General features: G+C 41.2%; 1 protein-coding gene across 1 annotated transcript in view; it reads left to right on the top strand.

The window, feature by feature from the left end:
• The first annotated feature begins 1,428 nt into the window (after window positions 1-1,428).
• AZI2 (5-azacytidine induced 2) overlaps window positions 1,429-15,204 on the top strand; it is a 32,303-nt gene continuing 18,527 nt past the window's right edge. Inside the window, exons 1-3 of the mRNA XM_072412385.1 lie at window positions 1,429-1,765; window positions 12,458-12,681; window positions 14,121-14,240. Of these exons, the coding sequence (XP_072268486.1) occupies window positions 12,463-12,681; window positions 14,121-14,240 (339 nt within the window). The 5' untranslated portion in view covers window positions 1,429-1,765; window positions 12,458-12,462. The remainder of the gene's footprint in view (window positions 1,766-12,457; window positions 12,682-14,120; window positions 14,241-15,204) is intronic.

Below are 15,204 nucleotides of genomic sequence, written 5' to 3' on the forward strand. Positions count from 1 at the left end.
GAACGGACGGTCGTTCATCACGCATGCTCTGAACATGGACGATCAACGAACGACCGTACACACGAATGATGTTCAACGATCGTCGCCCAATCCGATCCGTCGGTCCGGTCGTTCGTTTCCAGCGACTTTCCTCGTTCGTCGGCGTCGTTGGTTACTTTTTTACGAACGATTTTTTGCCCAATCGATCGTTCGTCGTTCGATTGGAACGATAAAAATTGGAAGTGTGTACGCACCTTTACTAACAAAACACACAAAAATGGGGTATCAAAATAGGATATAGAAACCCAAGGACACAGCATACTTAATTTTGGAGGTGGATGGCATAGGATTTTTATTTACCTTTTACCCCCCCCCCAATTTCTCACCTTGGCAGGGTTAATGCAGGACACCCACATCACATATACCAGGAGGCAGAAGCTTTCATACAGAATGGAGGTCTTCTAATAATTCGGTCCTTGGACTTCCATGCTGCACCAAATCCAACAACATGTTACCAGGGGGGCTGCAAGCCTGGCCGGCTCCTGGAAGGGAAACATAGGCAAAGGTGGGATTTGATGGGGATGTGTTTTTATTAATGTTTACTCAACAATAAAGATAACATTAGAAAATAAAAATCGTCTTTAAAGCAGACCTTGCACTACGAAGCAAAGTTCTGTCCTTCAAAGAGGTCATTGGAGGAGCAGAGAGAGCGGCAGGGGGAGTATTTTTTACCAGGTCAGAGATGTAAGTGGGACAATAACTGTGGAGGGATTTGAAGGCAAAGCACAGGAGCTTGAATTTGATTCTAAGGTGAAAAGGAAGCCAATGAAGAGAACTACAAAGAGATGGAGCGGAGGGAAGGGTGGATGAGTCTGGCTGCAGCATTCATAATAGATTGTAGAGGAGAGAGTCGGGTTAGTGGTTCTTCCAGAAGTTGCCATTGATACTTTGAGCTGAGGCTGACAGGCCTCCTATAAGATGATGGATGGAAGTTCCCCTTTACTGATTATAACAGGGCTTCCCTGACACCAGAACATTATTGTAAGGGTTCCTTAGGGGTAAAATGTGTTCTGTGGTAACGCTCACATCACTGCCACCCACAGCAACATGCGCTACAATTGTGAGGCGCAATTCATTGAGAATAGACCACAACGCAATGCTGTGAAATTAATGCTTCCATTATTATTGGTCTGTTGTGTGTTAGGAAAGCTGAATAAATGAACAGGCCACCTTAACACACATAACACAACACACGTAACAAAAAACACATATACCACAACACACACACATACCACAACACAACATGCATTTACTTTAAGCATTCCATATAATTCAGTATGGGCTAACCATGTATACAGGTCTATATATTGACAGAGCACCCCCAGTCCTAATGCTGTGACAGGGAAACCCCGGAGCCCGCACGGCTGGAGGGATGCCGGGGATGCCCCATCCGTACACCAGCCTGCCGCACAGAGCTGACACAAGGAAACTCTTCCTGTGAGCAGCCAGCGGCAGAGATGGGAGGGGGCGGCAGTCCGGCTTGTGTGGCCTGTCAGCAGACATTTGCAGTGCTGGGTCTCCGGACTCTGCAGGTCCACAACCGGAGGAAACAAAACCAAAAGTAACCTTTGTGTCCGGAAGAGGAGCGGCCCCGCCCCCCGAGCGCTGCTGACTGACAGGCCGGAGCCGTGTATGGGGGGGTCTGCTCGGTGTATGGGGGGGCTCATCCTATGTAGGTGACACAGCGAGCACAAGGCGTTCGGTGCGGATCTGCCACATATCGGAGGTAAGGGGCCGACCTATACCGATCACTTACCAGTGGAAGTATCCACATACATAGGTCGGGGATGTGCGACATGAATGTTTATAGAAAGTTGGGGCACCGAGTGTGACCAGGAAGTGTTAGAAATACCCCGAGTGAGGGCAATGCCCAGTCATTTGTGGGCTCAGGGAGGGAAGAGGTCAGCAGTCACTTCATTTACCCTCCCTTGGGGGCACTTTATACCCTATGCTGGGGGTACTTTATCTCATTTACCCTCCCTTGGGGGCACTTTATACCCTATGCTGGGGTACATTATCTCATTTACCCTCCCCTGGGGGGCCTTTTATACCTTATGCTGGGGGTACATTATCTCATTTACCCTCCCCTGGGGGGCCTTTTATATCTTATGCTGGGGGTACTTTATCTCATTTACCCTCCCCTGGGGGGCCTTTTATACCTTATGCTGGGGGTACTTTATCTCATTTACTCTCCCTGGGGGCTAATTTATGCCATATACCCTCTGTTGGGGGCATTTTGTATAATGTCGTGTGTGTGTAACCTTAACTGTCTCTGCAGGGGCACTTTATGCCCTAAACCCTATAATAGGGGGTGTCTATAACTGATGTTCCCTCAGCTGGGGGCACTTTATGCCATGTACCTTCTGCTTTACCCTCCTCTTCATGACATATACCCTTTGCAGGGGCCACTTTTTGCCATGTACCCTCTTCTGGGGGCACTTAATCTCATATACTCTGTGCTGAGGGCACTTTATCTCATATTCTCCGGGCTGGGGGCACTTTGTCTCATATACCCCCTACTGGGGGCACCTCATCTCATATACCCCGTGCTGGGGGGAAACCTTATCTCATATACCCCGTGCTGGGGGAAACCTTATCTCATATACCCCGTGCTGGGGAAAACCTTATCTCATATACCCTGTGCTGGGGGGAAACCTTATATCATATACCCTGTGCTGGGGGGAAACCTTATATCATATACCCTGTGCTGGGGGGAAACCTTATATCATATACCCCGTGCTGGGGGAACCTTATCTCATATACCCCGTGCTGGGGGAAACCTTATCTCATATACCCCGTGCTGGGGGAAACCTTATCTCATATACCCCGTGCTGGGGGAAACCTTATCTCATATACCCCGTGCTGGGGGCACTTTGTCTCATATACCCCGTGCTGGGGGCACCTCGTCTCATATACCCCGTGCTGGGGGCACCTCGTCTCATATACCCCGTGCTGGGGGCACCTCGTCTCATATACCCCGTGCTGGGGTCACTTTCTGTCCTGTGCTTCCTGGCTGGCGTGATTTCATCCCATGTGTGAGGTTTCCTATACAAATATTTGTATTTTTTCTTATTTTTATATGCAATGTTCTCCCTCCTGCCCTGGATCTATCTGTATCTTTGTCACACTGTTGTGGTTCATTATTCTCTGCAGCAGATATATGTGTGTTGTGTGTCCCAGGCTGCATAGTGTGACAGTTGTGCTCTGATGACACAATACAATGGCGCTGTGTGTCTGGGATTGTCGTGCATTGCTGTCACCTTTAGCACTTTATAACTGCAGTTTATCACCCAGCCACTTCCTTGTTTGTGTCTGAACAGTCGTGCGGTGTTAGTAAGGCAAAACTTTCTTTTATATCTGGATATTGTGACAAAGTCTTAGAACCTGTCAAGTTTTTCTGCCTCTGCCCATTAGGTAGAATCACCATTGTCAGCCCGACAGCAGAAGAGGAATATAGGGAAATAATTTCTTTAGCCTCACAGCTGACTGCTATGGATGTTTCTCACATTGGGAATAATGTTCTTTACAAATAATTTGAGCCTACAATGGTGAGAGTGAACTCTGATGGAGGATTTGTGTTAGCAGTTCCTTGATTAAGCGCTGGTATAATGTGAAAGGTCCGGTCAATCCAATGCATCCGATGGATGGAGAACGGTGGGTCGTGTCACTCCCTGGCTTCTTATATCTCCTGGGGACACACACCCGGGTACAGAGCTTCTGGGAGTGAATTGGAGCCAGTGAGTGACTTCTTTTTACCAAATCTATTTTTGACAATTTTAAGGAAAGTGATACTCTGGAAAGTAAGTGAAGCTGGGAAAAGTAATCTGTTGAGATTGGGTGAATGTACATCGCTTTACTGAATTTAGGGTGGATAAGAATAATGGGAGAGAAAATAGATGGTAAGTACATACTTCTGTTTCTTCATAGTGTAAAGGGAAACTTTTAGCTAAATGGATGCCCATTTGTAGGCACCTCAGACTGGCCATGTGATGCATAATCTGTATATCCAGAGATTATTGCTGCATGCTCATGTACAATTTCCATAACTGGTTACAATCTTTCATGTTCTGCTGTATGGAGGAGGACGAGTAAGTGGCCCCCACTCTCCTTCCTTGACTTGTATAGCGATCATTCCCCATCAGTCGTTCCTGGATCCGTCCTGAGCAGCAAGGTGCCAGCCGCCAGGAGCTGTGCAGGATTGCTCGATCCCAAAGTGGGTCTAACCCTGCCATAAGGCAGATGATTTTTTTTATTTTTGCAGATCTTCTTGTAAGAAAAATTCCACTCCTTTCTTTCTCCCTAGTGTTTCTATTGGAAAATAGTCTACAGTACAGTATATTCTAAGAACCATTGTTTAAATGTGAAAGTCCTGAAACACACCCTGTGCTGAATTTTGTGTACAGGTAGTCCCCGGATTACATATGAGATAGGGACTGTAGGTTTGTTCTTAAGTTGAATTTGTATGTAAGTCAGAACATGTACAGTTATTTAATAAATGCAATTAGGACAGATGTTTGTCTCAACATATTATTAGGCAGCATGGTGTCATTACTGTATAAAATCCTAACTGTGAGTTAATCACAAATAAAGCAAAAAACTTTATGGAGCCTAGACATTTATTAATTTCTGAAGCAAGCTGTGCTTTGATATGCAAAAACGAAAAAGCTGGTTTGTTTGTCTTGGTCATTAAAGAGTTACAAGATGTTACAGCTCAGATCTTAAGATCAGCCACAACATTAGCTGTGTTTAGCAAAAGATTTCTTCTGCAAGTCATGCAAACCACTCCTCCCTCCAAGCCTCCAGCAGGAACCCCTGTTGGTATCTAGAAAACATCCATATGTCACATGTCCCTAACCCGGGGACTACCTGTATATGTTTTGTATACAGTAAAAAATATTGACGTAAATTTAACCAATCATGGGAGAAACCTTTGGATGGCCATTACCAGCCATCATCATTAACAACCTTTCTCAATCTTTTTATCATGGGGGAAACTTTCAGTTCTTAGGGGACCCCTGCTATAATTATTATATACACAGCTCACAACGGGGTGATCAATGGAACAATGCCTCTAACATTACTGGCCAATGGGAAGAATGTCAGCCTTACAGATCATTGGTGTCACCTAAACTGAACTGAAAGGCACAGATTTCTCATTGCTGATCTAAACACTGATCTAAAGTATGCTATTTGCTTGGATGTCATGTGCTCCTTTGACATCTGAGCTTTTAGTCACTGGAACATATAGGCAGTCACTAAAAGTAGGTAGACAGAAAATGTCTGCATTCTTGTATTATGTTGGTAACTGTTTTAGGTATTTACCGTATTTTTCGGACCATTAGACGCTCCGGACTATAAGACGCACCAGGTTTTCCGCAAGTAAAAAAATATGCATTCGGACCATAAGACGCACCCTGATTTTCCCCCCACTTTAGGGGGAAAAAAAGTGCGTCTTATGGTCCGAAAAATACGGTATTACCTCATACCGAAATAACAGTACTGCCTGACAATGCCTTCACCTGGTTTTCTTTCCAGAACGATGGTGATACCGTTTTTTGCTGAAGCATCATCATGGTTCCTAACTCTGGGCTGTCTGATACATTTTTTAAAAAATTCACATTCACTGGCGTGTACATTGTCATGCATGGTAGGGTGACACCTATCTTATATTAGGTAACATTAGTGTACAGCAGTACATTGCCTCTTGTTATGCTACAGTGCACCAGGAAAGTGGTTTGGGGTTCAGGTGAATTGGCCGCCAACGCACCACAACACACAGGGCTTTGAAAAATAATAAGCTAGTGTGTTGCTGTGCAATGAGTTGCCGTCGCTGGTAAAGCATTTTCTTCTAAAGGTACCATTCAGAATAAATGATAATACAGCACACCAACATATCTGTGTAAATGTGTGCACTATTCCAACACACTATTGGAAAGGAGCCTTATTGTCTTTTTCCCATTACTGTGTTGCATTGAACACTCATTTCCATGTAATATGTTTGGCTTTCCATTTAAATGAATGGATAGCTAAACACAACACATGGTAGCACAAACATTTTGGAAAATGCATCTCACAGCCATTGTGAGGCCTGAATTCTAATGTGCACAGATCAGTTACAATCTCTGTGTGTGACTTGTTGCAATCTGGGGAAAATATGACTGTGAAAATGCTTCTTCCTGCCTGCAGCAGATTAATGGTATTATCCCAGCCAATGTGATTTCGAGTCACTTGACTGGAGCTGCCTTCTAGAGGAGGGGTTGGAAACCTTTACTATCAAAAGAGACATTTTGCCCCCTCTTCCACTAATGAAAAATAGTCTGGAGCTGCAAAACATAACACAGTTTATAAACTTTTAAAAGTTTTAATCTTTTTTTAATTTTACCTGGTACAACAGAAACAAAAAAAAAAACAGAAGTGCAGTGTGCATGTGTTGGTCTACTTTGAAATAAATTAAACTCTGAACTATGCAGGCCTTTTTGAGTCCTTTCCGTATTTGTGTAAAATTGAAATAAACTTAAACTTAAGCTAACTTTAATATAAAAAAAATATAGTTGCAGCAGTTTTAAAAAAGTAAACATAAAATTAGGAACGTTTCTTGACAAGTCCATTTCAGTATGCTCTCATCCTCTTCGGGTTTCTATCTCGGCCAGCAATCAACCGAAGCACCTGAACATACAATAAAAAAACTACATCCGCTCCGAGTCTGAAATAATTGTTTTTTTTGTGGAAAATAATAGCCTATTAAATGCTAGTGTTATTACCTGTTAATGTGACTTCTGTTTCTGAGGCTCGATGCTGATCTTTCCTATGTCGGGGCTGTAAGGTGTGACTTTGATCTTCACACAGGACTATAGGCTCTCATTTGTGAGGCGGGAGCGATATTTGTATATATTTTATATTTATAAAGTTCATGTTTGAGAAAACTTGCTCACATAAGTATGTTGAGCCAAAGATGGACAGGACTCCAAATGCATACTTTTTCATGTTCATATACATGTCAGGAATGGCACTCCATGTTTCAAAAACAAATTCGTTGGGTTTGGGGAGGTTTTTCAATATCCTTCCATTTGTTCTCTTTAGCGAAAGTGGCCTTCTGACGGGCGACTTCTTCAAGATCCTCTGTCAGGCTTTTGAACTTGGACACCCATAAGTCTTTATCCGCTATGTCCGCCAGTTCATTTTCAAGATCGGGCTGACGTATCCCTGTGAATGCGGATATGTTTAGCAGGGATGGGTCGATGTCCAGCGGTGTGATATAGAATGACTGAGTGGTTTTTTTTCCCTTATGAACTCGCTAAATCTTTTTCCAAATGCAGCTTGCATTGCTATAATTGCACAGTGCAAATAATCACAACTTATGTGATTCTTCTCTTCTTTGAACTCTCAGGGAGGGGAAGTGAGAGAGCGTACCTCTCTGTACATCTCTGGTAAACGCAGGGCCATGCTTCCTTTTCCCTGGTAGTTTTTATCCACTGTGTTTAAGTGAAGTCATATCCACCATGAAATAAAACTTTGCCAGCCAATCAAGGTCTCCCAGTTTGGGATGGATGAGGCCTTTGCTTTCCAAGAAGGTTTTCACATGTTCCAGACAAGCAGAGAAGCGGTTCGGCATTTTCAGAAAAAAAAATCCTAGCCAGTCAGGCACTAACAATACAATTGGCTGATTCCTCTCTACCAGTTGGAGGGCTAAACCCAGCCAACTTCACTCAAAACGTTCCAGCAACCCTTACTCACATGTGGCCCACAATGGCTCTCACAGGCAATGTCTCCTGTGCCCCAGGTCAGAGAGAGCTTTCTTCCTTTCCTTTCCCTTTTTTTCCTTACCTGCTGCTCACAGCTGTGCAGTAATTCAAGACCAGTCAAAAACAAACTCTGGCCTGGATCAGAACACCTCTGAGTGACATGCAAACCCAGGTCTTGACTTTTGAAACAAATTCACAAAGCCCTTCTGTGCTCCTGTCATAGTGGGTGCACCATCAGTAGACACTGACACCAGGTGAGTGGTGTTTATTCCTTTGGCTTTTAGAAAACTCAAAACAGCCTCACAAATGTCCTGTCTCTGCGTTTGGCCCTTTAGCGGTATGAGTTCAATCAGTTTTTCCTACGACCAATCGGAGTTCACATATCTGCATAACAGTGCTGTCTGCTCAATATCGTTTACATCACTTGATCCATCACTGGCAAATGAATATGCTTGAGCTGAATTGATGTCATCAATTTGCTTACTGGTGGTGTTTGTTGCTCAACTTTCCGTTTAAGTTCCGAAATCGCTCTCTTTCACCCACATTCAGGTGGGTACTTTTCAGAAAATGCTTGTTTTGAAAATATCAACGTTACATTTTTTGTTGTAAACCAGCTTTGTTGGCAGTGAAGGCAAAGGAATCTGTTGATGCAGAATTAAACTCTATTTTCTTCCGGGATTTTTCTTTTTTGCGATGTACGAGGGGGTGCTAAGAAGTTCCTGGCTTTGCCCAGAAAGACGAGAGCCAGAAATATGAAATAACACATTTATTTAACATCACCCACGCAATGCTTACGGAGGACAGACAGTGTCCTTATACCCCGCCAGTGGAAGTGTCAACGCCGGCCATGGCAAATAACTGTCAAGGCCGAAGGAACCCACAACAAGGAGGCTCAAGAGACGCGGGTTGCCGACCCCTGTTCCAGAGGCATGGGGTGTATTTTTTCTGTAGCAGCGTATTGTGACATCTCTGATTGTTTTACAGTGTGGACTTGTAAAGTTCTTAGAGGGTCCAATTTAAAATAAAAATTTACCCTAATCATTCTGTATTCTACTGTTAGCCTACATACACATGTCAGATGATTCTCATCTGATAATGCCCTCAGGGCTGGTATCGGATGCGAATCTGACGTGTGAAACGCTCGTCCAATGTCGTTCATGGATCCGTCCTGGCACATCCATGAACCATGAACGATTGTAATACAAGTGAAGGGGAGAGAGCACAGCGTGGTGCTGCTTCGTCATTCTACCACCTTTCTTCTCCATAAAGCAGGATGCATAGAGCAGCATTGAAGAAAAGGACCCTGCCCGAAAGAGCTTACAATCTAAGAAGTACCCTTGCACTTATACCACACATACATGTGTAAACTATCGAACAATACACGGTAAGTATTGCACAGCAGAGTGAGAAGAATCGTGCTTGGGTACAGTAACCTGTAAAGGTTTTTTGAAGCATTGTTTTAAATGATTCACAAATGAGAATCATATATATCATTATTTATTTTTTGCTATTTGCAATATTAGAGGTTTGACATATCTGTTGTGTATTCCACACAGTCTTATCTTTAATAATTCACAAAAAATTACAGATTATGTTGTGTTTATTCACAATAAATTTAAAGCAGAACTAAACCCGAGGCCATCGCCATTCCATCGAAGGCCGCCATCATCTTCCTTCTTTATTCTCTTTCTGGAGACGATCTTTTACCATCTTAATTGGCCAGGCCACAGCGGTGACACGAGACAGCTCGCTGGGTGGCGATCAGGCAGGTAAGAACCGATTTTACAGAAGGGAAATTGTCTGTCTCTTTCTGCAATAAACACCTTCCTGATCGTCAGTATTTCAAAGTGAAACTTTAACTCCATTTTAGGTGAACATTTGTGTATTTATTTAACATACAAATGTTTATTGCCATGGATTTATTCTACAGTAAGTTTATAATGTTTTGGGTCTTAAAAGTATTCTTCAGACCAACATTGCATTTTAATGTGTGTCAACAAATAAACAAAATGGGTTAATAGAGCTTTGGATTCTTCAGCATTGACATTCTATGTGATTTCCTAAGTAAAGTTTTACTTTAGGAACCTAAGGACAGCTTGTATTGATGATTACCTGGGAATTGTTCATTTTTTATTTAAATACCACTTTAGACGGAAACTACTTCTGTATATAGCAACAGTATTGATTTGGTGCACGGGTTTTGTGACTTTTGTTTGCTCTTCAGGCTTGTTTAAATGTCATCACTTAGCTATATTGATGTTTTCGGGGATGTTAAAAAGCTAAATAAAAGGATCCAAAAGAAGTAGTTAAAATGGGGCGCTATCCTTGTGCTCACATTCTGTTTTCATGGATTTGCAATCACCACAAGTAGAACAGAACTCCCTTGGTAGTATTCACTGAACTGTGCGGGAGTTACATCAAACAATGCAAATGAGTGTTAAACAGTGAAAATGGAAGTCAGTGCCAAGAAGGAGGCAATGGGCCATGCAGATATGAGAACACTTCTTTTTCTCACTTGGCTGGACTTTGTGATATAAGTAGCAGGTTCACCTACATTTATTAAAAATAGTCTCATAAATTTGAAGTCTATACAAAACGTTCAGTTTCTATTCTCTCCCAGTGATAAAGTTTATAAGGCAAGTTGCCATGTTTTTTTTTTTTTCTAAAGGAAACGTAAATCATGTAATTTTTGTTAAATGATAAATACACTTGGCGGCCTGGACGTTTGCTTCACCTTTCTGGACAGTGCTGAACAGATGGGGTGAAGTCCAGGACATTATTTCCCTAAGTTTACACCCCAGTGTTTGTGCACTGCAATTTATTGTTAAACACATTGCAGATATTCACTTCCACAATGACATTATGATCCATTACAGCATATCAGAATGCACTGTGCAAAAATTAAACGTGCAATTTTTATGAGTTAGGTCAGTGTTTCTCAACCTTTTTAATATGGAGAACCCCTTGAAATAACTTTCAAGTTATTGAAAACCCCTACTATAATTACTACATCACACAGCTCACAGTATATTAGTGTGGTGGGCAATAGGAAGGATGTCTCCAACATTACAGGCCAGTGTGAAAAATGTTATCCTTACGGATAGTAAAAAGATTATTGGCATCTAATAAACTGGCCTGAGAGATAGATTTCTCATTGCTCTAGGAATCTATGGAGGAACCCTGGTTGAGAAACACAGGTTAGCTATACCAATGGGACATAAGCCAAATTGCGTTGCTTTTGCTCCTTTACTCCGCAGGTCAGTTCAACCGAGTGCTGCCAATGTGAATCGACCCTCGGTTCCTGCAAATAGATCATCAAGCTGTCAGTTTATCAGGCTGTGGGAAGAGCTAAGTACTGCTATTCACTGAGATGATGGTGCCAGCAGCAAGGGAGATATCTCTGTAGGTATTTTACTGTAGAAGGTGAAAGGTTGGCACCAAAACTAACGAATTGTTTGTCTAACAGTTCTACTAGCAAGAACAAAATACAAAATCTTCCAAGTGGTATTAAAAGGAAAAACATGCCCTAGTATCACTAAATCACATTTGGCCCATTGCACATACCATTGAAATTGCTATGTTATATCATCATCATGCCAGAAATCTTGTGAGCTGATAATAAGGTCTTTTCCTGTGCTGCATACATACTACCTACATTATTTCCCTCCTAGATTGTATGCTCTTCCAGACAGGGTCCTCTCCTCCTCCTGTGTCACTGTCTGTATCTGTTTGTCATTTGCCACCCCTATTTAATGTACAGCGCTGCATATTATGTTGGCGTCATATAAATACTGTTTATTAATAACAATAATAATAATGTTGAGGAGAAGGTGATCTGTAGGCACTCTGCTACTCTGTATTACACTGTACTTCATCTTACTTGCAGGATCACCAGGTAAAAAATACGGGAAAAAAATATCTACCACAGCTAAACTTTAATGCATGGAGTATAGACAGGACTAAAAAGTTACTTTGCAATCAACTGCTTGTCCTGGTGCAAGAAGTAAAAACTGGAATTGACCCTCTGCCTTTGTATAACTGATCCTTTTATGAAATAAACATGGTGGATCCTTTAACGGACTTCACTAATTTAAATGCTGTTCTTCTCGTGTTTCAACACTTTGAAACACTAACCTAGAATCAGACAGAAAAGGATTTCAGATTTTCATACATGTGAATTGGTGAATATATTGAAGCCTGTGGGTCGGCACACCATCAAGACAAGCAGCATTTGCAGAAGAGGGTCAGAGATCCCTGGGGGCCTTTATTTAATTTTGGCCAACACACAAAGATGTAACACGTTCTGTTTGCAGTAACAACGCCATAGTAAATACATTGTGAATATTAGAAATATCTGAATAATTAGTGCATTTTGTATGACACTTTGCACAATATCTGCATATTGCATATACGTTGTAGTGCAATTGGGTGCCATGTAAAATGAACGGCTGTAGTTCATGTACTGCCATACATTAAGGTAATGTGCATTTTATAGAAACTTATAAGTGTGACGGGCCGTAAACATCATAGCTTCACCTGTGCACACTGGCCGTTATGGTTGGGATAGCGATATTTCCCTTTATCCAACACTAGTAATCTATTATGGCACAATGTTTTCTTATATGCACTTGGTACATGATGTGGGAAAATTACATTCTTTTTTTTCTTTATTGAAGTGATCATGGATTCCCTACTTGATGATGATATCTGTATTCTGAATCATGAAAAAGAAGATTTTACTAAGAGGATAGATACCCCTTTTTCTTCTTCCTCGGGAGAGGCATCTGTGGCCTCACATTTTGCCCTGGTCACAGCATATGAAGACATAAAGAAACGACTGAAGGATACTGAAAAGGAGAATTACGCTTTAAAGAGAAGGCTAAGACAAATGGATGAAAAGGTACTATTCCTATGAGGCAAACTTTATTTTTTTTCTTCTAACTGCCATTTTTGGAGTTGAAGATGGGTGAAAATATTTGACTGTTTTCTGTGTAAATTCAATTTATATCACATAAATACATTTCAGGTACACAAAATAAAAGGGGTGCAAACTCCTACGTTTCCTTTCTTTAAAAAACAAAAAAAAAAAAGCAGCTAAAACAAGTAAGTAAAACGTCTGTCCCTTGCCAGAATGCCTGTAATGGGCTCTTCCTCTCTCAATGTCCCTGATTTTTTTAAAGTTCTCCAAGGCTGGAGAGAATACACTTTCATCAGTGAAGCTGGGTGATCAAGCACACCTGGAATGGATCTGATTCAGGATTGAAAACATTTGCTAACAAAAAGCTTGATTTTAGGAAATCCATTCCAGGTTTGCTCAATTACACAGCTTAGCTTCACTGATGAAAGTGTATTCTCTCCAGAGTCATGAGATCTCCTTGCTTCAAGGCTAAAGGTCTGACTCAATAGATAGCATGCCAAACTTCTGCAGGGACTCCTCTACTTCCCAAGGGAGTGTAGAAAAAAGTAGCACTTCAGGGAAAATTGTCTCATCTGGTAGTAGTTAGTCACATTCAACTGGACTTGTAATGTTGAAGACTTCACTGCTTCATCAGTTCAGTATGGAAAGTTAAGAAATATTACAAGAACAAGTCCAGTACTAGCTATACATTGATCTTAATTATATTAAAACCTTTTATCAGAATTGTTTTGTCCTGAGTTTGTTTTGGTGGGGTTTACCTTAAACAGAATTGTCAGAAAACCTAAAACACAAGACATTTTCCTTTAATGTCTGTCTCTGGACTTAATACGTACCTTTAAATGTACTCACCCTTCATGTATAATTTAGAGATGGGGGAAAGTTATAGAACCTTTACAAAGTTTGATGCTTGTTGGCATTCAACACAAAGTGCAATACACATTGAAAACAGAATGCACGTTAATACAGGCTGACATGCAATGTATGCATTTTCATTGATTGGAAAAAACATTGAATGAACTGTTCTTCATACACTCGACAGGTTAGGCAGGAATAGGGCTTTAAATTGAACACTACACAACAGGTCAATTTAATGTATAAACTGCTGTCCTTCTGTATTCCAGCTTTGGCATAACATATATAAAACAAGGGAGGGATGGATAATTAGGGATGGACTAGATATTTATTCAGAGCTTTTGTTCATTGGCACTAATCACAGCTTCATAAATGAAATACAAATAGAATCTTTTTATGATTGTGTTATATGAGATGTTTGAGTGACCTAGGATACTGATATAGCCAATAATCATTTTCTGCATCATATTACCACTGTTATAAAAACTTGAGTATTTAGTTTGGATGATTGCAGACATTCACATCTTGCTCATATAGTACATAAATATTATTACTCATCTTACTTTTAGCTTTGTGGTAATTGCGAAGATCACAGCAAAGAAGAGAGTGACAAAGTGAACAGAGCTTACAGTGCCTTTCGTGAAATTTCTCTTGAGCGAGACAGTCTACAGAAACTGCTAAATTCATTGGTATGTATAGCTGTTAAGCTTCATTTCTTAATAGTTTAGTAGTCATACAACCTGCATACAAGTAAAGCAGAACTAAAGTTCCACTGCAAAAATGTGTGATCGGGTTGGGCAGGGCATGCGCAAATCAGAGTTGGTTGCCTTACGGTTGCAGGGCCCGGCCAATCAAGATGGCCAAAGGTCCCAACTAGGAAGAGAAGTTAAACGGCACTGCAATAGAACGGGGACGGATGAGTATTTTAGGGTTTAGTTCTGCTTTGAGGTAAAATCTACAGGGCTTTCTTCACAGAAGTGACTGCTTCTAATGCATAATTTGCTCACTTATCACTGCTGCATTAAAACTGGGTTAGATGTATAGCTTAAAAAAGCATTTATTTTGCTCAGGTTTGCATTGTCTTTAAATAGATATGAACTGAGGCACTAGTCTGTACTAACACTGAAGTCCTTTGTTCAGGTCTATTACTCCCTTGCCTAAGGTGAAGTATGTCTAATGTACCGATAGTGGGTGTGTGTGGTTAGATGAACATGTGAGTTCAGTCACAACTTCTAAAACTCCTCATACTCCCCTCATTTAATGGGCGGCTATCGTGAAGACAGTCATTTTTTGTTCACAACATGGTCGTCATATAGTCATTGTTTTAGGGATATTTAAAAGAGAAAATGTACTTCCATTAGCGGGAAACTTTCCTTAATTGATAGAATCAAGTTTTGGCTATTAGAACCTGGGCTAGCAAGGCATCTTCCTGTGATTTACAGATACTACATTTCTCAGGTCACCTTGCAGCAAGTATCATAGAAAAAGTTCATTTACTTGATAGTTTTTATCCATCTATTCTGATAATTAGATTCTTGCTGATGTGAAATTCTGCTATTGTTGTCAGATTCTACCAATATAAAATCCCGTCTTGTGAAGGTAGTACTTTGCTGTGATTTATATAAGTATACTGTTCTTAAGCTGGGGCTACCA

Source organism: Pyxicephalus adspersus, chromosome 5 (assembly GCF_032062135.1).
Source record: "Pyxicephalus adspersus chromosome 5, UCB_Pads_2.0, whole genome shotgun sequence".
Lineage (NCBI taxonomy): Eukaryota > Metazoa > Chordata > Amphibia > Anura > Pyxicephalidae > Pyxicephalus > Pyxicephalus adspersus.